Consider the following 23,733-nt stretch of genomic DNA (forward strand, 5'->3'; position numbering starts at 1 on the left):
ACGGTTTTATGTGTAGTTGCTAGCCCTATGTGCACCTGCGGCTCCTTTCTTATCAGGGCTTGGGATCACCCACGGCAGAGTTTTGTTCACAGATACCCAGGTATTTTTATTTTATTTTAAGATTAGTTCATTCATAAAGTCACATTTTCAGTAGCCAGAAGCTGCAGTGGTTATTATTGTACAAGTATTGTGTCTAATGAAGCTCCCCATAACAATGATTAAGGGTAAGTGATCTAATCATTAAAATAATGACAAAAGGTTGATGCCAGGTAGCATCATAACAAGGAGTCATTGTGTTTTTGCCTATGAGCACCAAAAGCTAGAGCTAGAGTGTAATTAGAGAGGTGGCGTCCAAAATGTTCATTTGAAGTACTTTTGATACAGTTAGAATGTCTGTTATGTTTCTTTGAAATTAACTGTTTTGCTAGTTGAAATTGCTTACTTGTGAGTTCTGGTCAGATTTTTGTCTTGACAATGCATCAAAGACATAGCACACATCTACTAAAAACAGTACAAAATCACATTACCTTGAGCTTTGTTCTGGCTCCATGATATAACTCATTGAATGTACACTTAACAATTGTTCTCCTACTGTACTGTAAACTCATATGTACAGCCTAATCCCTGTATAAGAACCCTCAGGCACTCTTCTCCTTGTCACAGGTGCCGCAGACAGCAGCACCTGTGAGAAGGTGGTCTGGTGACAAAGCCAAAAGCACCGTCTGTCACCCGCCGACCTATATGCAAGGTGCCTCCAACGCACACACTCGCGCACATACAAACACACAGACACGGCGCTGCTGTCAACCTGCACTGTTTAACTTTACTAGAATTGTTTATATAAAGTTTCCAGAGCAGCAAAACATTTTTGAAAAGGCACTCTTACTGTGCTCCTGGAACACAGCATGTATAGACACTGCCGGGAACGTCAAATCTATCATAAACCACTTCCTGTTATAAGTAAATGTACAGTGTACATGAGAAACAGATACTATCTGTTGTATTATATTATTTTTTCACAAGCATTTCATGTGACTGCTCAAAAGTAAACAAAAAGCACTGAATATAACCTGACAGTTAAAACAAGGCTTTTAGCTTTGCTAATCTGGTCTTTGCAGCAGCCTTAGGCTTATGGGTATGGCTGTAGTGGCAGGGTACTGTGTATACCTACAGAGAAGACACAGAGAAGAGACATTTGTGGATTGATTTTTGTGTCAGGTGACCCTGAATCTTTTATTAGTTATGCTGCAATAATCCTAGCCTGCTAGGGGCTTCCCAGGATACCAGTGTTTCTTCTTCACTCACTTTTTTTCACTCATTATTTGGTCTTTTCCACTAGTCCCTACTCAGCTTGACTCAATGTGACTCAACTCTGTGAGTGTAGGGTCATTATAGCAGTCCCGAGGCTTCATTTGTATGTGACTTGAACACTACAACAATGGTGGACACCGAAACGATGGTGTAACTGCTGCATGGTGTTTTGCTTTTTGTCAGACTCTGGGATCATGGTGTCAGTTTTTATGTAGCCATTTCCCTTGTTGCTGGGTTTGACAGTGACAGTGATTGACAATGGTTTTTATTTTCGTCAAGCAGTCTGTCTCATGACTCATCAAGTAATGCCACTGATTAGCCAATCAGTAGAATGCAATCTGTTGTTGCCCAATTTTCAGATCACTTAGATCACTGGAACCCTGGCTGAGTAGGCACTAAAAAAGTAGCTGGTATCAGGTACTACCACCTAATTGAAAACCCGAAAAACAGAGACCCGCGTAGGTACTAGTGGAAAAGGGCTATGTGTGTTTATGCCACACTGCATTTAATCATATTGATTAAACTGCTTGAGCTTCCATTCAGTCATTGCTTTGAATACACAATGACGGTCCACATGAGAAGTCGACAAGTCCACATTAACATGCTGTGGGAGCAATATGCGCACTTATTTGCTTTCAAACTGTATTTTGAAAATTTGTCATGAAAATTCACTTTCAATTTTTCAGTTTTTAGCTTTGGAATTGCAAGAATATTCTGATAAAAATTAATAAGACAAGTTTATTTCTCCCATATTTCGTAACTGATTTTGTCAGGGTCCTGGTTGTTTGACACAGGGTTTTTAGTTTTGTTCTGGAGTTGTGTTATGCTACCAACTGGATTCATTGTGCAGTGATGAAGGACAACATAAGACTCAATTACAACATGTAGAAACCAAAATACAATTTAAAAATAAATATATAAAATACAAATAGTGTCTCAGTCAAGAGAGATTCAGTCCTCCTTGATTCTCTGAGTGTCCATCCCAGTGAGTTAAACACCATTCTTCCAATGATGTTGGAGACAACAATCTAACCAGTCCCTTTTATATTTTTGTTTTAGCTGTGAGATCTAGATTCTGAAGGCTACTATATATGATTTGCATTATGTTTGCACTTATCAAACCACTGAGTTGCCTCATGTGCTCTCCACATCAATGCAGACCAGTGCCTGTTCTTTTTACATCACTGAACTCTCAAATGTGCATTCATCTTTGCAAAGAAGGCTTTGTGCACTGGAACTCTGTTAAAATCTCCTTTCAGTTGACATTCTGAATCAACGAAGAACAAGTTGTTTTTCTCTTTTTCTTTCATTGACTTATTCACACATTTATCAAAAGCCATTTAGACTGTGGTAGTTCAATAAAAAGTCACTAAGAAACCTGCAGAAAAGGATCACATTACCCTGCTCCTTAAGACATCGCCCAGTCTACTCACATCTCTCAGAATGAATTTTAGCACTCTTTGATTTGCATATAGAGTTTTAAACAACTTAAAACAAAACAAAACAGTGAGACTCTTATTTTTTGCTGCTGTCAGATCACTGAAGTCCTTCAGAGCTTTTGTTTTCTGTTTCTGTTCCACTGGAGTTCCAGGAAGGTGGGTTTCATTTTTAAGCCCTTAAACAATCGGAAAATAGGCCTTAAAGCAAAACAAAACAACCAAATTAAATAAAAGGCAACATTCATTTAGGTAATGACTGCAGGTAAATGACTGTAATCGGTCTGCGCTGCTGGTTAACTTGATTCCAAAAGAGGCCACACCTCTTATGGCTGTCATGGCTGACAAAAACTTTGGCCCAGTCATTTTTTCATTTAGTAATGCAGGTCTATATGACAGATATTATAATTTACTGTAAAAAGGTCTGCCTTGACTCTGTATATAACTCAGGAGTTGTGATGTATTCTGCGTGGGTGCCAACATGTTGTGATTTATGACAGTCAAAATAAAGATGGACATGCAAAAGGTAATCAGGAGGAAAACAACAAAAAATTAACAAAATTGTTGTTCCACATAAATGCTTCATATTTAAACATTTCAAGATCTGCAGTCACAGGGGGAAAGAAAGCAAAGTACTTCCATAGGAAGTGATCGGATGAAGAAGATGGAGATGGATAAGACAAGTCAAGAAACAAGGCAACAACATTACCAGACAAGTCCTAACATAGAACCTGAAAGAAAGGAGTAAAATAGAAAGGCCAAAGAATGCATGGTGAAGATGCCCCCAAAAGGGATACCGAGCAACTGTGATACACCTTGCATGAGACCGAATGGCTCAAGACAGAGGCTTTGGGAGGGCCCTTGTTTACAGCCGGTACCCCAGGAGGCATAAATAAATAAGCTTCTCACCATTTTCTCAAAAACCTGTTGAGCAATCAAACCTGAGTCTACTGCAGGAAAAAGTACCAGCACTATGGAAGACAAAGAAAGCCACCTCTTCTGGCCTTAATGACTTCAGACCAGTTGCTTTGAAGTCACATGTCATGAAGGTGCTGGGGAGACTGTTTATTGCTTGACCTAGCTCGCAAATGAAGTCTTCAGTTTGCCTGCCAGTCTCTTGTGGGGGTAGGTGATACTGTTATATACCTGTTGCAGCATGCTCACTCTTCACCTGGATGGTATTGGTGGCATTGTGAGAATCACATTCTTCTATTTCTTTTTCCAAGATCCTAAACAGATTTTTGTATTATACCTTAATGCAGGTGTTGTTATGTACTAGTAGACTGTACATTTTTTCTCTTTATCATGCTGCTGTACCACATTTTTGCTTGTGGGATCAATAAAGATTCTAGCTATCTAGCTAGAAAAAAAAAACTCAGGATATAGGAACACACAGTATATAGGTATGAAGGAAAACACATCAAAGGACAAAGGGAGACTGAGACACATACATACAGGTAACAAGGGAAGAGGAAACAGGTGGGAGCTCAGCTGACACTAACCGCAGGGGCGAGACAATGGTAGTTAAACTGAAAACAGTGCACACAGTATGAGGGACTATTAAAATAATACAGAAAACTGAGACAGAGACTGAGCCATACAAACTTGATATAGACAAAAAAGAAAACAGACATGACTGACAGAGGAAACAGAAAACACATGACTGAATGAGAAAGTATGGTGAACTTAACAGATGAGAACAGGAGGACTAGACAAGGGAAATGGGAGACAGACAAGTATGGATGAGATTAAGACATCAGGGAACACAGAAGAGAACAAATCAGGGAAGATGAGACAGAGGGACAAATGACAACAGAAAATAACAGAAGCCAGACCCATGGCTGAACTTGAGGGAAATAGAAACACAGACTAAACATCAAAAGGTAAACACACACAAGACTGACTACACACATGAGACTACAGGACAAAACAGATGAGACAAGGACAGATACGGAAACATAAGGGAAGCAAGAATACAAGGGGACATAAGGAATAAACTGAAACCAGGAACAGACTGAATAAGAAACTAGATCTCTGCAAAATAATGAAACAAATCGATAAATTAAAAAAAAAGATGAAAAAAAACTATCCAAACACTGATACATGCAAACATTTTTTGCATCTCATACTCTGCAAAGACACTTTGTATATATTCTGTTTTACTTAATATTTAATATTGTACTGTAATTTTTTGTCTTCAGGTCTGTATTTCAGATGGAATCCAGACATGATCACCGTTCCATTTCACAAGCTAAAGCAAAAAACCAAAACACAAACAAAATAAAAGCAGTGAGATTTTGGCAGTCTGTAACAGTTTGATATGCACAGAAGCACTTTTGCAGGCAGACTGGAGCATCCAGGGCTGGAACCCCCATCAGTCCAGTTAGAAAACAACCTGCTGTACTTCTAGAGGCACGGTTGTATACAGTGCTTCCCCGTTTGATTGAAATATGTTAGAACATTCTATGTTCTATCATGGATAAAATATGGGTTTATGAGATTTACAGATCATTGTATTGCGTTTTTATTTACATTCCACACAGCCTGAACTACCTTTTTGGAATGGGGATTGTAAAGTGATACGCACAATACTCAAAAAGCAACTATGATTCAGTAATATTATGGATATGATTCTGTAGAACTTTTATTTTGGGTATTTGGAGTACAATTTGATGCAAAACCTTTGTACTATTTGGGTATTTAAACAGAACCATAATTTAAATCTTAACAACTCTAAATACATGTTTATCCCTTCCTAAAACAGGTATTCAGTGCAAAATGAGGTTTAAACTTTTGTGCATACATTTTTCAGGAGCTACATCTGCATGGCAGTACGGAGCCTGAAAGTTATCCTGTGTTATCCGTTTATGCAATTAGAGTACAAACCTCGAACCTATAAACACACCGTTTTCCCTGCTCGTGAAGACTCCACTCGCTGTTTTCCCTCTTGTCAGCGCGCATCTGCGTCTGTGTGTTCTGCTCCATTTCAGGGAGGAGCGCAAACTGTTTGGCTCTGTCCAGCACCGGCTCCTCTCTGCGTGTAAATGCGCACTGTCTCACTCACCGGACACTGGAGAGAGACCGGGCGGCATTAATACCGGCGAACTGTCAGCCGGCTGCTCAGTTCATTGGGTGTTGACAGTCGTGGAAATTTAAGGAGGAAATAGTTTGTTGTAATCTGTTTTTTCTACTTTTCTACATGCACTTTGCAAAGCGAGCATAGATGTCATCGCAGAGCATGCTTATCACTGGAAGCTCACGATTGAAATGGACGGACGCATTTCTTTACTTGGGTCTGTTCATGCAGTCGGCGGTTTGGGAAACGGTGAGTCCAAACGCACAGCTTAACCTCATCTGTCTTATCACAAGGAGAGTTGGAACATGAAGTAATGTGTCTGTGTGGGTGATTTTAACACGATTTCAGTCACATTGTTTTTATACTGACATGACTTAAAAGATTTGAAAATTATTTTTCAATCAAATAAGATCAATTCTTTTACTTTTTTTTTTTTTATTAACTTTTACTTTTATTCACTTTGTACATTTATGAATTATTTCATTGTAGTAGTGGGACTGTACATTGGGTTTATCATGAGTGTAGCCTTTGTTTGAGCATTGAGGAAAGGGAATTAGGGATCTTTGCCCCTTTAAATTAGAAGTTACAGACTAACAGACATTTTGTGTGTGTAAAGCTTAGAATACAAATACAATACGAACAATAAAAAACCCCAAAAACGATAGTAACTGTACAATCTATATTTGTGACATTTTAAGATTCTCTTGTTCAGCTTCAGTCTGGGAGTTTAAAAGAAACATAACACATTTTAGTCTTATTATTATAGGCAGGCAGGATTGATAAGGTTTGCTGCCTAATGGTTTTTATTATTAGCAATTAGCCATTAGTCACTACCTCAATGAAAACAGATGGCTGATATATCTATTGAGTAAGTGCTAATAGTTAAATAGTTAAATGCTGTTGAAATGGGAGCTTTACTTGCTACACCATCATATACGTTACTCTCCCCAAATGTTACCTGAGCAGATTCCTCCATATTTTGTTGTAAACAAATTCATTTTACATTAGATGGACTTTTGTGCAAATGGTGAGTTATACATGATGCTGGCATTTTTGTAAAGAGCTAAACTAAACATCTAAATTGTAAAATATATATATATTTTTAAATCAAACTGCACTGTATACATTTGCATCAATATTCTAACATCAAACATTTATTTTGTCATAAATAGAAAAGCATGTTTTAAACAATTTTATAAATTAAAGTGTTATAATAATTTTCTGCTTCCAACGTAATCATGATCTTATGTGAAAATCACTAATATTTGCATGAGTATTTCTAAAAATTTAAGGTGGAAACATCGCATCCATCATAATCACAGAATGTGTAGATTAGGAGTTGTTTTCTGATATTGACCTGCTGCGTTCATGTTTGTCTGGCACATCTGATTCGAACTAGGATGATAATTACTTGCTAGATGACTAATTTGTCTCCAGTGGTGACAAATCGCCACGGATCATGTGACTTAAGAACCAATACATGCATGCATTGCATGTCTGTCTGACTTTTGTTTTTCTGCTTTGATTTTTCTTTCCTTTATAACGAAAAAGTAGAATTTGAGATGTACCTCAGCCATCAAGAGGAGGACTGGATTTCAAAGAACAAACTCGTATAGCTCAAATAAATATTGAATAAATAGTATCTCCTGTGACTCCATTAACCCTCATTGCTCACTTGAGTCTTCTCTGCTTTTGGCTTCAAAAATTTTTTTCAGTAATGAGAACGTAGAAATATTTTCTCCCTTTCCCCCCATTTCTACTATGCATGTGGGGTTTGAAATTCAAATGGCGTAAACAATTTAGTGTGAAGCACATTTCTTTTGCATTTTGTCCTTATATGAATTTTGATTCAAAACCATTGTGGAGTTTCTTCTTTTGGTGCTATGGAGTGATTTGTGTCTTTTCCCTGATCGCGAATGCTCATAATAATCCTGTGTTGCCTCTTCATTTATTAGCTCTTTGCTCAAGATGAAAAGATCAGATTGTCATGGACTCAAGATGCCTTTAACCCCTTTTTCCTTATAGATGGCAGCAGATCAGTATCTTTTGTGAGTTACTGATCAGCTGGAAAACTTTATTCAATAGAAAATGACTGCCTTTTATTACTTTATTGCTGATGTTTTCAGTGTAAGGTACAGTAACAGTCTTTACTTAAAACCCTGGGTTTTTCATATTTCTCTTTCAAAATCACTGCCATCCATATCTGACTCAAAGGCTTTTGTCGAAAAACATTTGACCACATGGAAACACTTGATCTTGATTTAGTCTGCAAACATGAGATGGCGCCTGCATCCGATTGAGATTATATAGCTAGTCGAGCGCCTTCCAGACCTGCACATTCGTAAGTGCAGTCACAAGAATGTATTCTGTGTCTCCCAGTACAATCTCAAGTGTGTGGAGGAAATATCGGAAAACTGGTCATAACACTAGGGGAGCTGGACAGGGCTGTAGAAGGGCATCAGTCAAGCAGCAGAATTGTACCAGGAAAAACAGGAGGAGCATTGCCACTTGCACTGACCTACAAAAACTCCAGTAGGCTACGTGTGCATGTTTCTGACCAGACAGAAACAGTCTCAGAGAGGTTGCCATGAGGTCCTGAGGAGGCATGTCTTTGAAGGACATAAACCTCCATAGGCTAGCCAATAAATACTCTAAATGCTGTTAGGTATGGAGATATAATGCTCAGACCCATTGTCAGAACTTGTACTGTTGCAGCTGTTCCTGGATTCCAAACACTGTCTATACACATTACTGAGCCATATGATGCAATTAAAAAATGAAAAGAAAAATTAACAACATAAAATCCAGAGAAAATTGTAACTTGTACATTAGCAAGTTGAGTGCACTCAAGCACAAGTCTAAATGGTTTTAGCATCATGCAAGGTGTTACCATGAACCATAACCAGTACATATGCACCAGGCAATAGCTTTTAGGTGAAGATGTGTTCTGGTGTAAGTCCAATATTGATTCTTCTGTCATCCAGCAAGTCTGTCTCTATAACAGATGAAAATTTTAGCCAGAGATTTTTATGAGAATGCTGACTGAACCAAAATGGGAATAATGTGGACTAAAAAGTAAATCATAAAGATATCCCAGTGCAGAATAAGGTAATTGTTCCTAGTTTGTTTGATAATAGGAGGCACACATACAGTACAGTACAGTGTAGTACAGCTTTGAAATGTTAGTTTTTGATCTCCATGAAGTTGTTTTTCAGTACTACATTCCCATTTTGAGTGCATGTGCACACCAGTGAGGCCACAGACATCCCTACTAATGGCTTTACACGGTTCCTCTGATCTACAAGCACTACATAACAAGGAAGGGAGTTATACAACTACAGCTGTCTTCTTCTTCCCTGTTGTGGGTGAAAACATGAACGTAAATAATGAAGGTTTAAAATTACCAAGAAAATTCAACACTGCATTTAACTGATGGAGAAGAAAGCTGCTATATTAGAATGATATGTATCAGCCAAGTTCATAAAGGTGGGTTCAATAAATTCTTAGGTTATTTAATATAAAAAGTAGTGCTGTCAGCGTTAATCTAGTTAAAATGACATTAACGCCATAACCGCATTAACGCGGAAAATCTCCGTTAACGAGTTAGCATGGATCGCCCCGTGCTTGGGGCTGCACGGCGTTAACGAGCTAAATGCACTAACGCATTGATGCTGTGCAGCCCCATGCATGGGCCAATCTGCACTAACTCGCTAACAGAGATTTGCCGCATTAATGCGGTTATGGCGTTAATGTCATTTTAATGAGATTAACGCTGACAACACAAAAAAAAGTATAATGTGTTCATAAATATGCATAGATTACTGTGTAATTATGTCTGTTATATCAAGAAATTGATGCACTCTGACAAACTTATTGTCAATCCATTGAAAAAACATAGGAGCAGGTTTTTGGTTTGTGGAAGCCTCCATATTTAATATTTACAGTGGTCAGGAAGGACATTTTTCTTCAGATGAATTCTGCATTTTTTGGATGTGGCTAGAGACAGGCCACATACAAACACTAAAGACCAAGGAGGGGAGAAGTGGTGTTTGCATGCCATGGAGGGAGATTTCAATTCATTTTTTTTCTATTTGAAAAATACAAATAGAACTACCTTTAATATCCTAATAGCAGGTCTTGAGTAACAAGTTATAGATTGTAACGTTCCTATCGCCTGCAGAAGCCTCTCCCATTAGACATCAAATAACCTGTTACCCTCTGTCTGCAGCCCAAGGCAAGCTCTACCTTAAAAAACAAGCTGTAAAATGCTAAAATCAATTCTAAAGGCCACATGTAACCAGTGCAGAGAAGCCAACATGAGGAAATGTGCCATCATCCTGTTAGTGCCCTTCTGATGGCTGCGTTTTTTTTTTTGAAACCGAAGGCAGTCAATTGATTTTTGGGGGCAAATAATGAGTGACATTAACTCAGTTGCTGAAAAGACAGGAAGGACTTTTGTGCCTTGAAATGAAAAGATTGACTTCACAGTTGATTTTCAGCATACAGATGGTTCACTCTTTTATATCTTATAAGAAAGTCTGATTTTAGAGAAAGTATATAAATAAAGTATATAACGCCAGCAATTTAGATAATTTAAAAATGTAAAAAGTATAAAAATATTTTTTTAAATTTGATTTAATCCTTGCACTCCTCTGGAACCTACAGTAAGATAAACATGTGTCCTTTTCAAGTTTTTTTATTTGACCTTAACAACGGAGTAAAATATAACTCACATTAATCAAAATACCATCACAGAGGTAAGGAAGCACCTCGACTTTCTTTCATCAACTACAAGTGCATGGATAGAGCTGGAGTTCTTTAAGTATTTCCCAAAGCCTTAGATCACAATTTTAGCAAAAGGTTTCTATCAAAATATTACAGATCTTAAACAAACTACAAAGTGTTAAAGTGAAAATGACAAGGGCTGGTCTCTGGATCTATGGGTTAGCTTTAGATGAAGCTGGGTTTGCTGTTTCATTTACAGTCTTTGTGCTAACATGAGCAAATTAACTGCTGTACAGACATGAATATGAACCCTTAGTAATAAGGCAAACATGCATGTTTACCAACATGTGAGACATTTAACAAAGAGGACAGACAGACAGACTCAGGGACCAGTGTATGTTAAAAAAAAAGGAATGCTAACAAGTGGAACTGACTAAAAATTGGCTGGAGGTGCCTGCAATAACGACCTGTTTTAGATAGTGATTGGATTTAAATGACACCACAGCCGCATAAACTGCTGCCAGATAGGATGGAGAGTTACAATAATTAAAGTGCTGCTCAAATGGCACTCACGCTCTTCTCTCTGAGTGAGTCTATTATTCGGCATCTGTTAAAGGAGAGAAACCATCAGCAAGCTTGTGTTGCTCATATGAGCTATTCCAGGTTCACTGCGCATCACTACATTCGAAAGTGACACCCCGTGCTGCTCCATCAGACAGTATGTCATGTTACGATCTTGCTTGTATAAAAGAGGCTTGTTCTATAAGCCTACAGGGTAGATAAGAAAGCACTGTCTTGTGTCACAGTGAGGCTGTGCTGCCAGATCAAGTCTTCAGCCACGCGCACTCACGTGTTACTCCCGGACATTTGAACTATTAATGATGTAGGAGTTAACAGGCCACCCAGATGGAAAACGTTACGGGAATATTTAATATTTTCACTGTAAATTCTCCTCCCTCGTGTACAGTAATATGTTTAAAGGGCTGATAGAAACAGTACTTAAAATAGAAAATAGAAGGCCATCTTTCCACCAGCTATGTTTATTAATGACGGAATATAACAAGAAGGTTTTTATACAAGGATTGTAGTCTGACATCTAAGGGAGCTCATGCCAGAGCACCAGTTTACTTTCAAGCATGTGTCCTGACACACGTTACCTTCAACCTGCACAATCGAGCAATTCTTATATACACAATCGTGTAAGCTTCTGTTGTTGACTGGTTTGTACTGTATATTTGTAAATGTGTAAACTGGTGCCATCAAAGGAATATGTCCCGTTGTAAATCATTAACTCACCAGTCATCATGCATTAGCTGAATTCTAGCAATTTCTGGGTAAAATAAAACTTTTTTTTATGGCAAAAACAACAATTTATATAGCGCTTTTCAAGAACCTCAAAGCGCTGTACAATTCCACTATTCATTCACTCTCACATTCACACTGGTGGAGGCAAGCTACAGTTGTAGCCACAGCTGCCCTGGGGCAGACTGACAGAAGCGAGGCTGCCATATCGCGCCATCGGCCCCTCTGGCCATCACCAGTAGGCGGTAGGTGAAGTGTCTTGCCCAAGGACACAACGACCAAGACTGTCCGAGCCGGGGCTCGAACCATTTACTTGTATTCATCGAGAACTATCATGTAACCAACCCAACCTATTGCCATCTGGTGGCCTTAAAATGTAGATTTTTAAACACTTGTAAAATAATAAGTAGGCTGGTTCTTCTTATAGTGCTTTTCTCTTTACACACTTGAAACACTTTATATAGCATATCTCATTCACACAAGTACTTTCCCCCCTACATCTTAGTATTTTCTATATGGTAAATGGACTAGTTCTTATATAGCATTGTTTTACTCCAACCCCTCAAAGCACTTACAGAACTATAAAGCATTTTCTATGCTTGGTTTCTCCTCTACATAAGTGCTTTTTATCAAACAATCATACTCTGATGGATGCATTTGAGAGCAGCTTGGCGTTAGTATCTTGCCCAAGGATTTTTGCTATGCAAACTAGAGAAAAAAAAGGAAAAAATTTAGGTCACTGGGTTGCTGTGAGAGCACTAGGTTAAATGTCACACTCCCCTGCAGTGTCACCATCTGATCTACAGGCAGGTGTTCCACTAGAGCTTCTTCACACAGTTTGAATCAAACACATCCGAAGAAATCAATTGCATGCCAAAAATAACAAACAAAACACACACACACACACACACACACACACACACACACACACACACACACACATTCAAAAAACAAACAAACAAACAAAAAAAAATTATTCACTTGATAGCAAAGTATGACACAAATTTAACCACAGGTTCCAGATGCTGTTGGAATCTACATTTTTGGCACATGTTACTATAATCTCAGATTTTTTTTAGATCTAAGCTTCTGACGTCCTCCTGTTCACATTCCTGAGAAGGCGTGAATATAAGTAAAAATAGAGAAGCCTTGACAGCAAATGTCAACGCTTTGAGAGGACGTCAAACACCCACATTTTTTGCTGTCATGGGTGCTCATTACAGTTCATCCCAGGGGTTCATTTCAAGACTCCAACCTCTGAATGCCTCATCCAAAATAAAAAAGGACTTCCGGCTCGTGGCGCTTCCACGAGCAGGCAGCGGCTGATAGCGCTTTGGCAAATTCAGTGTTTTTTTTAATGGTGTATTCTTTTTTGACCCCTCACACCCCTGACAGGACTTTTGTCCCTCTTCCCATCTGGCAGATGCTATCACAGCATCAGGGCCCGATAATCCAGACTGCGAGATAGCTTTTTCCCAAAAGCCATCAGAGTCCTGAACTCACTACCGGCTCAGCCACTCCCCCCCACCACACATACCCACACAAACCATTAACGGACTCTATTGCACTCCACATACCACTGCCTTTGTAAATACAGATGCTGCTCTATGGACAATCCTACACTTAGGAATATTGTTCATGTTGGTCACTTTATTTCACTCAAGGTCACTTTAAATCACTCATACTGTAAACTGTAACGCTGCCACGTTGGTCACTTTAAACCACTTCAAGGCTAGTGTAAATTTACAATTGTAAATTGTAAAGTTAGACTGTTATTGATCCTTTTTAGCTTAAAGTGTATATTTACTCCCCTTACCTTAGTCTTAAAGTGTATATTTATTTCTTACTCTTCCTATGGAACTGGAGCCTAGTCGTCTCGTCTCTCTATATCCTGTACTGTATATAGCAGCGATGACAATAAAGTTTCACTTTGACTTTGACTTTGAATAGTAGATTCTCTAAGCCGTCACAGGGAGAATGAAGTAAATATGTGCACTGGGAAGAAGAATGTTGAAACCATGTCAAAAGATAAATTGACACTTCATTTTGTCACCAAAATCTCAAAAAACAAAATCTGACTAAATCTGCTGGTGAGATATTCATTAAATCTTCTAGCTTGACCTCAGGGCTGGACTAGAGACCGGCCCACCAGGTATTCTAGGAAAAGCCATAAAGCCTTTGAATGAAAACAAACACTGTTGTGACAGTGGTGTACACCGTCTTGTTGGTATATGTATGATTTCTATACATTTTAGGTCATAATAAAAATTTGGTTGTAAGATTCAGATAATTATTTAATAACAGCTAGACATTTTAAATGAGAATAAGAAAGAAAAGTATTTCCTTGTGCCCACCTCTCCTTGTTAATGCCCTACCTGGCCCCATGGCAAAACTTTGCTAGACCCGCCCCCACACAGTTACCAGCTGTCAGCTACATAGAAAATGATATTGGTGTTATTTATCTCTCAGAAACAGTTCATAACTTCCCTTCAACTCATTCATGTCACCTAAAAGGTAAACGTGTTTCTCCATCACCTGTTCAGCTCTGATGATTCAGTAAGGACATCTCCTGGTTTCATCTTCATGTTTCCCTCTCACCACATATCGAAACCGATATCATGACCAGCAGCTTTTACAGCTGTGGCTCCAGCAAACATCAGCTGATACTAGAAATTAATATTAAATAAATTCTAACAACAGCTGATCAAGCTTAAACGTGCTGCTGTTGTTTAGCATCCGCTGGTTTCCTCTTTTTGGCGCAAAGTGGGTGATAAACAAACAAGAGAGACAGGACTTGCGTCAGAAAAGCCGATCAGCTGATCATTGATCAGTTTCATGATTGAAATAGCAACAGGAGAGGGAGGGGGAGAGAATGAGAGAAGAAGAGGCATCTGACAGCATAACGACAGAATAAATCCAGCTTTGTGTCTTTTTCCATCCTAGCTGTGTTCCTTCTCAGCTCAATATTAAACGCACAATATTTTCTCTGAATACCAGATGATTCCATTTTGTACGGGACGGTTGGCAACTCTACTAACTAACCTTATGACTAAAATAAAGTTCACTATCAGTAACATCATAGCACCCACCCAGCTGTATAGAAACTCCATCATGCTAGCTAGTACGCAGTGCGAGTTATTGTAACTGACTGTAAAAAGTCAGCACAACAAAAATAAACTCCACCTAAACTTGGTTTATATCTGACCCAGATAGACTGCAGGTCATAACTTCTTACCTGAAGTTCAGTTCACCTGACACTCGGACCGGCGGCCGCCTCGAGTCTCTCCTCCACCTGCCTCCCCTTTCCCTCATCCACCTGCTGGCCTCTGTGGAAGCTCCGCCATAGCCACCACCAAACAACTGAGTTATTTTTACACATCGGCCAGCATCTGGCCAATCCACCACCCTTCATTGTTTATACGTTTACAAAAAAAAAAAAAAATCATCGGCCCATAAAAACGAAAAATCAAAGCCAGCCCAGTTATGTTTGACCTCATGAAAAAGTCACACAATCAAGTATCAGTAGTTTTCCCTTAGGAACCTTGCCTCATCCAAAATAAAAAACATACAAATTAAAATGTATAAAAGTGAAAGCAATCCCTTCCTTCTCTTTCTATAATTTTTTTTGCCTTTTTTCCACCCATCCTTTGTGTCCCCTACATCATAGTTCCATTCTTTGGGGAAGAGATGATGAGAGAAGTAGGCACAAAGATGAAGCTTACCTTCATACTGTTGGACAGCTGCCACTCCCGAGTCCAAAGCCTCCACTTTTACAATAAACTGGTTAGAGACAGGTGAAGACAGGATAGGAGGTGAGGCAAAGCATTGCTCAACGTTACTGAAAATGGTTTGAGCAGCCTAGTCCCACTGAAAAGCACCTTAGAAGAATTTAGGTGTGTGAGAGGTGAAGCGATCTGGCTAAAGTTTCGGATGAAACAACATTAGAAACTAATGAAGCCCAGAAAACACTGGAGCTGTTTCCAGTCAGAGGGTTCTGGCCAGTCCACCACCGCTTGGACCATGTCTGGGCCAGGTTTGAGGTTGCCCTGCTTAATGATACAGCCCAGGATAGACACTGTTGTCACATGCAATTCACATTTCTCCATCTTGACAAATAATCTGTTACCATTCTCTCTCAGACCTATTTAAGGTATAAAGCTGCTATAAAGGATTCCTCAAAAAACTATGGTTTGCCATAAAACTGTACAACAGTTCTTTTTGTGACAAATACATACAATAATCACTATATAAGATGTCATAAACATTTCCGCATCAAACTGAATCCTTTGCATTATAATGCGCTATTTTTGATCAACTACTTTTGCCATTTTATTACTGTGCTATGTTTATTTAACAATGTTGTTTTTATATTGTATCATCAAGATGTTTTCTGGCAAAACAGAGACGAGCCTTTGTGTTCATTTTGCTTGGCAGTGGTTTTTGTCTTGTAACTGTGCGATGCAGGCCCTTCTAAACATTGACCTTAATTGAGGCATGTGAGGATGTGTTGTTCTGGGGTCTTTTGTGACCTCTTGGATGAGTCGTTGCTGCGCTCATGGGCTAATTTTGGTTGGCTGGGAAAGTTCGCAATTGTTCCACGTTTTTGCCATCTGTGGATAATGGCTCTCACTGTTGTTTCCTGGAGTCCCACAGCTTTAGAAACAGCTTTATAACCTGAGAAATCTCAGTTACTTTGTTCCTCATTTGTTCCTAAATTTCCTTGGATTGCTGCATGATATCTGGCTTTTGTGAATCTTACTCCACTTTGTCCGGCAGGTCCTATTCAAGTGGTTTCTTGAGAGCAGGTGTGGCAGTGATCCATCACATGGTGCTGTTACAGTGAGGAGAGACCTTGTCTTCTTCTTCCAGATTCCATCTGGACCAAAGGCCAACTATGTACCAAAGAGTCAAAGGAGCTTGCAAAGAAAAGCGTCTGGAGTTCTTTAAGTTGCTTGAAGACGTTTCACCTCTCATCCGAGAAGCTTCTTCAGTTCTAAGGTCAAATGGTGTACCAAAGAGACTGGGCATGGTATACTTGGCTCCTTTTAATGTTGAGAAGCAGAGGCTCTACTCTGAGCCACTCTCAGATGGCTGAACTTCTCACCCTATCTCTGAGGGAGATGTCAGCCACCCTTCGGAGGAAGGTCATTTCTGCCGCTTGTATCGTGATCATGTTTTTTTGATCCACAGTTCGTGACCATAGCTGAGGATAGCGACATAGATCGACCGGTAAATTGAGAATGTCACTTTTACACTCAGCTCTCTCTTGACCACAATGGACTGGAACAGCGTCCGCTTGACTGCTGCTGTGGCACCAATCCATCTGTCGATCTCCCGCTCCCTTCTGCTGTCACTTGCGAACAAGACAACTCTTCTACTGGGGACAGGAACTCATCCCTGACCTGGTATGAACACTCCTCCTGCTGAGGACCATGGCCTCAAATTTGGAGGTGATGATTCTCATTCCCACCACTTCATCCTCGGCTGCAAACCATTTCAGTGCGAACTGGAAGCCATCACACAATGAAGCCAACAGAACCACATCATCTGCGAAAGGCAGAGCTGAGATTCTGAGACCAACCAAGTGAAAGCTTTCCACCACTTAGCTATGCCTAGAAATTTTGTCTTTTTACAAACAGAATTGGTGACAAACAACAACCCTGGCGAAGTTCATCACCCACTTGAAACGAGTCTGACTTATTGTTGACTATGCGGACCAAGTTCTTTCAATGGTTGTATAAGGATCAAATGGCCTGTAGCAATAGGCCAGACACCCCATAATCCCCAAGGACCTCCCACAGGACATTCAGAGGGACATGGTCAAATGCCTTCTCCAAGTCCACAAAACACATGTAGACTGGTTGGGCAAACTCCCATGCACCCTTAAGTATCCTCGAGCGAGTAAAGAGCTGGTCCAGTGTTCCATGACACAATGAAAACCGCGTTGTTCCTCCTGTATCAGAGGTTTGACTACCGGACCAACTCTCCTTTGCAGCAGCCTGTCATAGACTTTCCTGGGAAGGCTGAGAAGTATGATGCCCCTTCTTAAAGATGGGAACCACCACCCCGGTATGCCAATCCACAGGTACCGCCCCTGATATACACGCAACTTGTAGAGCAGTGTCAACCAATGTTCCCTCTAATTTTTCATGTGTCTGAGCAAACACACAAACTCCCTGAGCGGTCCCTTGGACCACTGTGAGCGACATCAGACGTGTGCACTGTGGTCACGCCAGCATTGAATCCATCCAAGTTACATGGTTTATTAAAATAAGCAAATTACAGCATTTACATTTATGTTAGACTACTTTTAATTAACTGCTTTGGCACACTTACAATGAAAATTAAAAAAAAAATCTTGTTCATGATCTGTGTAGTATGTTAACACTATTGGAAGTAAAAAATAACTTGAACTCCAATTTTGAAAACACAACTTTCTTTTTTTTCTTTTTTTATATAAAGCTCTGACTTGTATTATGAGTCTGTGGTCTGGGAGAGAGTCTGTAACTCTTTGTCTGCAAAATACAGTATATAATGACCAATGTTGGGCAATTAATTATATAGTTACTTCTTCAAAAAAGTAACTGAGTTATGCAAACAATGAAGTTTTTTGCAGCTGTTTACCTAAAAATGCAGCCAATGCAGTTTTTTAAATAAACATTTCAACAATCAGCTGTTCTGCATCAAATTTGATGCCACACAAATTATTTGTGCCACTCCAAAAAATAATTTCTGTCCACTATGAGATAAAGGAGAACAACAGCCTGATACCTGCAGGCCTGACAACAGGAGATGTATCACTCCTGTAACACCTGTAATATTCAGCAGTTGCCTCATTGTTCTGACACACACAACAAAACTATTGACTACACTACACACTAACTACACAAGATTTGCGCAAATCTCTCACATCTCAAAACACCGCCGTCACTCCTAAAACGTCCCCCTTTCTAAACAACTAAATGCCATGTTGCCATATCATTTTTTGACTGGTCGACATGGTACATTGTTCCACCAATAGGAAAGGGTGGGGGTTTTTTTGTTTTTGTTTTTGACCACAGGCGTTTTCGAGCGTTTTCCTTATAAAATGTATTTACTGTTTCTTCCCGCAGTAAATATAAACAACGATAGTATTCAGAAAGAAAACCAAACATTGCAGATAATTTTATCATAAGTCTGGGTTTACGTGGCTTATCAACACAATAAAAACTAATAAAAACATTATTATTGGCTGGACTATGGGATAAGGTGGCATTGTTCTAATCCCATATGGGAGCAGCCAGTCACTTACTGACTAACAGTGCAAAACAGAATTGTTAAAGTATTAGTTTTAATTTCAATTCAGGTTAGATTTCTTTTTTGCGCACAACACAGATTTTCTGTGCGCAGAGACCGTGCCAGCAGGGTTAGGGAACATTGGTGTCAACCAAGACAGCCCTGCAACATACAGAGCCTTCAGGAACTCAGGGTGAACCTCATCCACCCCAGGGGCCCTGCCACCAAGGAGTTGTTTAACTGCCTCAGTGACCTCACCCCCAGAGATAGACAGGTTGTCCCCCTCCTCCGAAGACCCTGAAGAAAACTGAAGAAAACCATGAATCATCATATGAACATTACCTGATTGAAGCAGTGCGAAGTTACAGAGGTTTTATTTGAGTCACAGCTAAGAGTTTTGCAATTTGTCATAATTTTAAAAAGTTTACATTTCTTCGGTACTGAGGCTTTCTTGTCTGTACGCAATGGTAGACTGGTGTGTAAAAAGCAAGTGAATAATGTAGAAAACAGAGATTTTTAAATGGGAAACTGTTCTTGAAGTACATTGAGAGGGGAAGAGAGCTATGCAGGAAGTGCGATTTTGTGTTTGGTGGTTGTTGAAATAATTTGAGGTTTAAGCTGAGATTCTAGCGTTTCTGGCAAAATACAAATATATATATATCTATCTATATCTATCGATATATATATATATATATCTCTATATATATATATATATATATATATATATATATATCTCTATATCTCTATATATATATATATATATCTCTATCTATATATCTCTCTATCTATATATCTCTCTATCTATATATCTCTCTATCTATATATCTCTCTATCTATATATCTCTCTATCTATATATCTCTCTATCTATATATCTCTATCTATATATCTCTATCTATATCTATCTCTATCTATCTCTATCTATCTCTATCTATATCTATCTCTATCTATATCTCTATCTATCTATCTATCTATATATATATATCTCAAAGAATTGTTCTATGTGGTGAATATTACATTACAATGTGTCTTATTAAAGCCTTTAATAAAAATAAGTAATACTTTTGGGAGAGGCCAACAACAGGTTCCATATGATATTTCTTTAATATATGGTCAATAGTATAACAAAGTCCAAAACACAACCACTACTGAACTACTGATTAATAACATTATCTTTGCCATTATCATGTCATGTAAAAGAAAATTATGGTATTTCTGCACTTCTGTGTGTCTTTCTGTGTTACTGGACTGTGATGAAAGCTTTTTTTCTCGCCTTCAGACAGAGGCCATCCACCCAGATTGCGCTCTGGTTGTTCAGCACATGAAGGCTGAGGAAGAATGTTATCAGATCCTCAAGCAGGAGGAGAACAACCACTCTGCTAAGACAGGTCAGCCCGTGTTTTAATCTCACAATGGGAACAGATATTTTCATGGTAGAAAGCATTTCACACTGGGGACAAATATACAGTCTCAACGAGGTCTAACACTTACTATAGTGTTACATTAGAATAGTATTCTTTAGATTTCATATAAGGCAGATAAGCCATATGTTGTGATGCTTCCAAACTTTTCAGAAGAATAACCAAAACACCTTTTTAGTTATATTTTATAATACTGCTACATTTTCAAAATTTCACACGACACAGTATGCTCTAATGTTTTATAGAGTTACACCTAAACCATGAGCTGTTCCACACCTTCACATTTTTTTCTAGCCATTATTCTGGTATAGGTTGCGCTTGATTTCATCTGTCCAAAGAATGTTTTTTCTGAATTTTGGTGGATTTTTTTTGTTGTTGTTAGCATCCATAATTTCTATTCATGAGGCTTGTCACTTGCATCTTGCAGTGAACCCTCTGCATTTACTTTCATGCTGTCTTCTCTCTATGGTAGACTTGGATATGGATGCCGACTTCCTTCAGAGTGGTCACTTGGTTGGCTGTTGTTAAGGGGTTTCTCTTCACCATGCAAATACTGTTGTCTTCTGTGGACTTCCAGGTCTTTCTTCATTGCTGAGTTGCTTTCTTTCATTCTCACAATTGACCAAATCAACTCCTTCTCTCCAAAACCAATGCCTTTTATCTGCTTAGTTGATTAAGATATAACAAAAGAACTGCCCACATCCACGCATAAAATTGCCTTTGAGTCAATCGTTCAATCACTTTTGGTTGACTTTTGGTTTTTAAAGAGGGTGTAACATGCACAGGTTAAGGAGCTGAAACTCCTAAACTTGTCACAGCTGGGGCAGCAGTCGTGTAGTGTATTGAGAAAAGGATCCAAAATGCAGGTACTGGCTGGGGTGCGAGTGAGTGTTTATTTACAGAAGTGACAAAGTGGCAAAAACAGGAAGAGCAGAGCGGGGAGCTAACAAACCTAAACTGGGGAAAACTAAAGAACTAACCTGAAACCAAACACTCACGGGAGGAGGAGCAAAATGCACAGAGAAAGATGGCAGAGAGCCGCAGAATGAACACCGGGTTACACAGAGTAATGCAGACTGACACGGAGTAACACAGACGACGCGACAGAGAGCACAGGAAAACACAGGGCTTCTATACACAGGGCGGTAATCAGGGAATGGGAAACAGGAGGGAGCCACAGCTGGGAGAAACTAGGCTAACGAGGGGAAAAGTAAAACTGAACACATTGACATCAGGCATGAACATGAACCTTCAAAGTAAAACAAGAAAAACGACTTTACTAAGACATGGACTAGACAGAGTGAGACAGACTTGACACGGAACTAAACCTGCAATAATAATAACCATAATCAAAACAGTATCACTAAATAATCAGAACATAAATCATAATCAGAAAAACACCAACACATAAGAAACAGAAAAAGCTGGGTCAAAATGACCCAGAACCATGACAAAACTTCCCTCAAATGAAAGTTGAGACACATTATGTCCATATATAACTATAACTGTACAACTATAATTGGATGTTTCAGTAAACAGGTAAAAAACACAAAAACAAAGCTTGTGTCAGTGACCAAATATATATGTGGCTAACTGTATGTAAACCATTTACAACAACAGCACTCTGAGCGCTCGACAGCCCCCCCACAATGTTTTTATTACCGTTTGCTGACGTCAGCCTGCTTTTATAACAACATGCTGATGTCTGACTTTTGACCAATGACTGTGAAGCATTACATACTAAAATGGTATTTTGTTATCTTTACCCACATGATTAAAGCAGAACTGGCTAAAATAATTGGCCAAAATCATTACATGAGAATTTTGAGCTTTTAAGCATTCACGCAGTGTGTATTTTTGTGATCATTCTAATGTCATAGAATTTTGTACTGAAAAAAATAAAAAGTGTGTTGTAGAGCTCTCTCCATGCCCTTTCATATGATACATTACTAAATATGGGTTCTTGGAGATTTTTTTCCAAGGTCAGCTTTGATCTTGGTAACCTACGATGAAGGTCAAGGTCAAATGCTTAGCCAACCTAGGTACTCATGTCCCCCAACACCTAGCATATTGTTGTAAAGTTTAAAGAAGACCCATAAAAAATTGTGGATAAGCTAAGGTTTTTGGTTTGACCTGATTGACCTTGAGCTGTTATTGGTATCTACCATTACACAAAATCTGAGCATGATATCTTAAAAACTGTGGACATTAAACTTCCAAAAAACAGGCAGCCAGACAAACAAACAAACTGAAAGGATTACATAGTCTTTCTTTTGGGGGGGAGAACATACCGTCTCACCTCAAAACAAAATAAAAAAAAAATCATTGCCGTTTCCACCCCCTAAATAAAACAAGTGTAAACACAAAACAAGCATTACACTTGACAGTCCCTTTTCCTTGGTAGCACCTACATTTGGGGCCATCAGAAGCTAAATGGGCTCAAGTCATGTCACATAAAATTATAGCCATCCTGGGAACAATTTGAAATGTTCCATGATGTCACTGTTAAACATACATACTGATTTTACCGTACAGTAAAAATCCAAAGATGACAGAGATGTTGTTTTTTTAATCAAGCAATATTTAAAACATTGGTTCCTTTTAATGTTTATTTGATATCTAGGCCAACGTATATACTGTGCAGGACTGCATGTCCAGGAAAAACAAACAAACACACAAACAAAAACAACAACAACAACAACAAAACAGTCTAAAACATAACATATTTCAAGTGATTGTCCAGGCTTCAGAGATTGAAGCCTCCTTTCCAGGAGATGGCCAGCGGTGTGGGCAGCTGTAGCAGGTAGACAAAGGTGAAAAGTTTTGATGACAAAATCCTTCATCTTTATCAACTGATGTAGCAAATCCAATAACCAAGGAAGGCCAGAAACCAGTCTTTGTAGACTGTGATTAGCTGCCCCCTGGTATTCCTTACTGGGGCTTTTCAACCAATCATTGCACAACTTCTGCACTGTATAAATCCTGTCATAAATCATGAGGGGCTGAGAGCTGCTGGGTCCATAGTCGTCACGTTATTCTGTCATGCCGGCTGTGTAGCAGGAATCCAAGAACATTACATTACTCAAAAACAGCTGGAACTTTACAAAATAAACCAAAGCCTCGAACGAAAAAACTGACACAATGAATCTTATGTGGAAATATCAGTAGTGATGTCATCAGACAGACGGA

General features: G+C 39.0%; 1 protein-coding gene across 1 annotated transcript in view; it reads left to right on the top strand.

The window, feature by feature from the left end:
- The first annotated feature begins 5,824 nt into the window (after positions 1-5,824).
- Positions 5,825-23,733, top strand: part of ghrhrb (growth hormone releasing hormone receptor b) — a 73,878-nt gene continuing 55,969 nt past the window's right edge. The window contains exons 1-2 of the mRNA XM_085253026.1: positions 5,825-6,072; positions 20,403-20,511. Coding sequence (XP_085109152.1) covers positions 5,971-6,072; positions 20,403-20,511 — 211 coding nt within the window. The 5' untranslated portion in view covers positions 5,825-5,970. The remainder of the gene's footprint in view (positions 6,073-20,402; positions 20,512-23,733) is intronic.

Source organism: Mchenga conophoros, linkage group LG17 (genome assembly GCF_057382185.1).
Source record: "Mchenga conophoros isolate Kocher_MC1m ecotype Shallow Benthic linkage group LG17, M_conophoros_male_GT1.1, whole genome shotgun sequence".
Classification (NCBI taxonomy): domain Eukaryota; kingdom Metazoa; phylum Chordata; class Actinopteri; order Cichliformes; family Cichlidae; genus Mchenga; species Mchenga conophoros.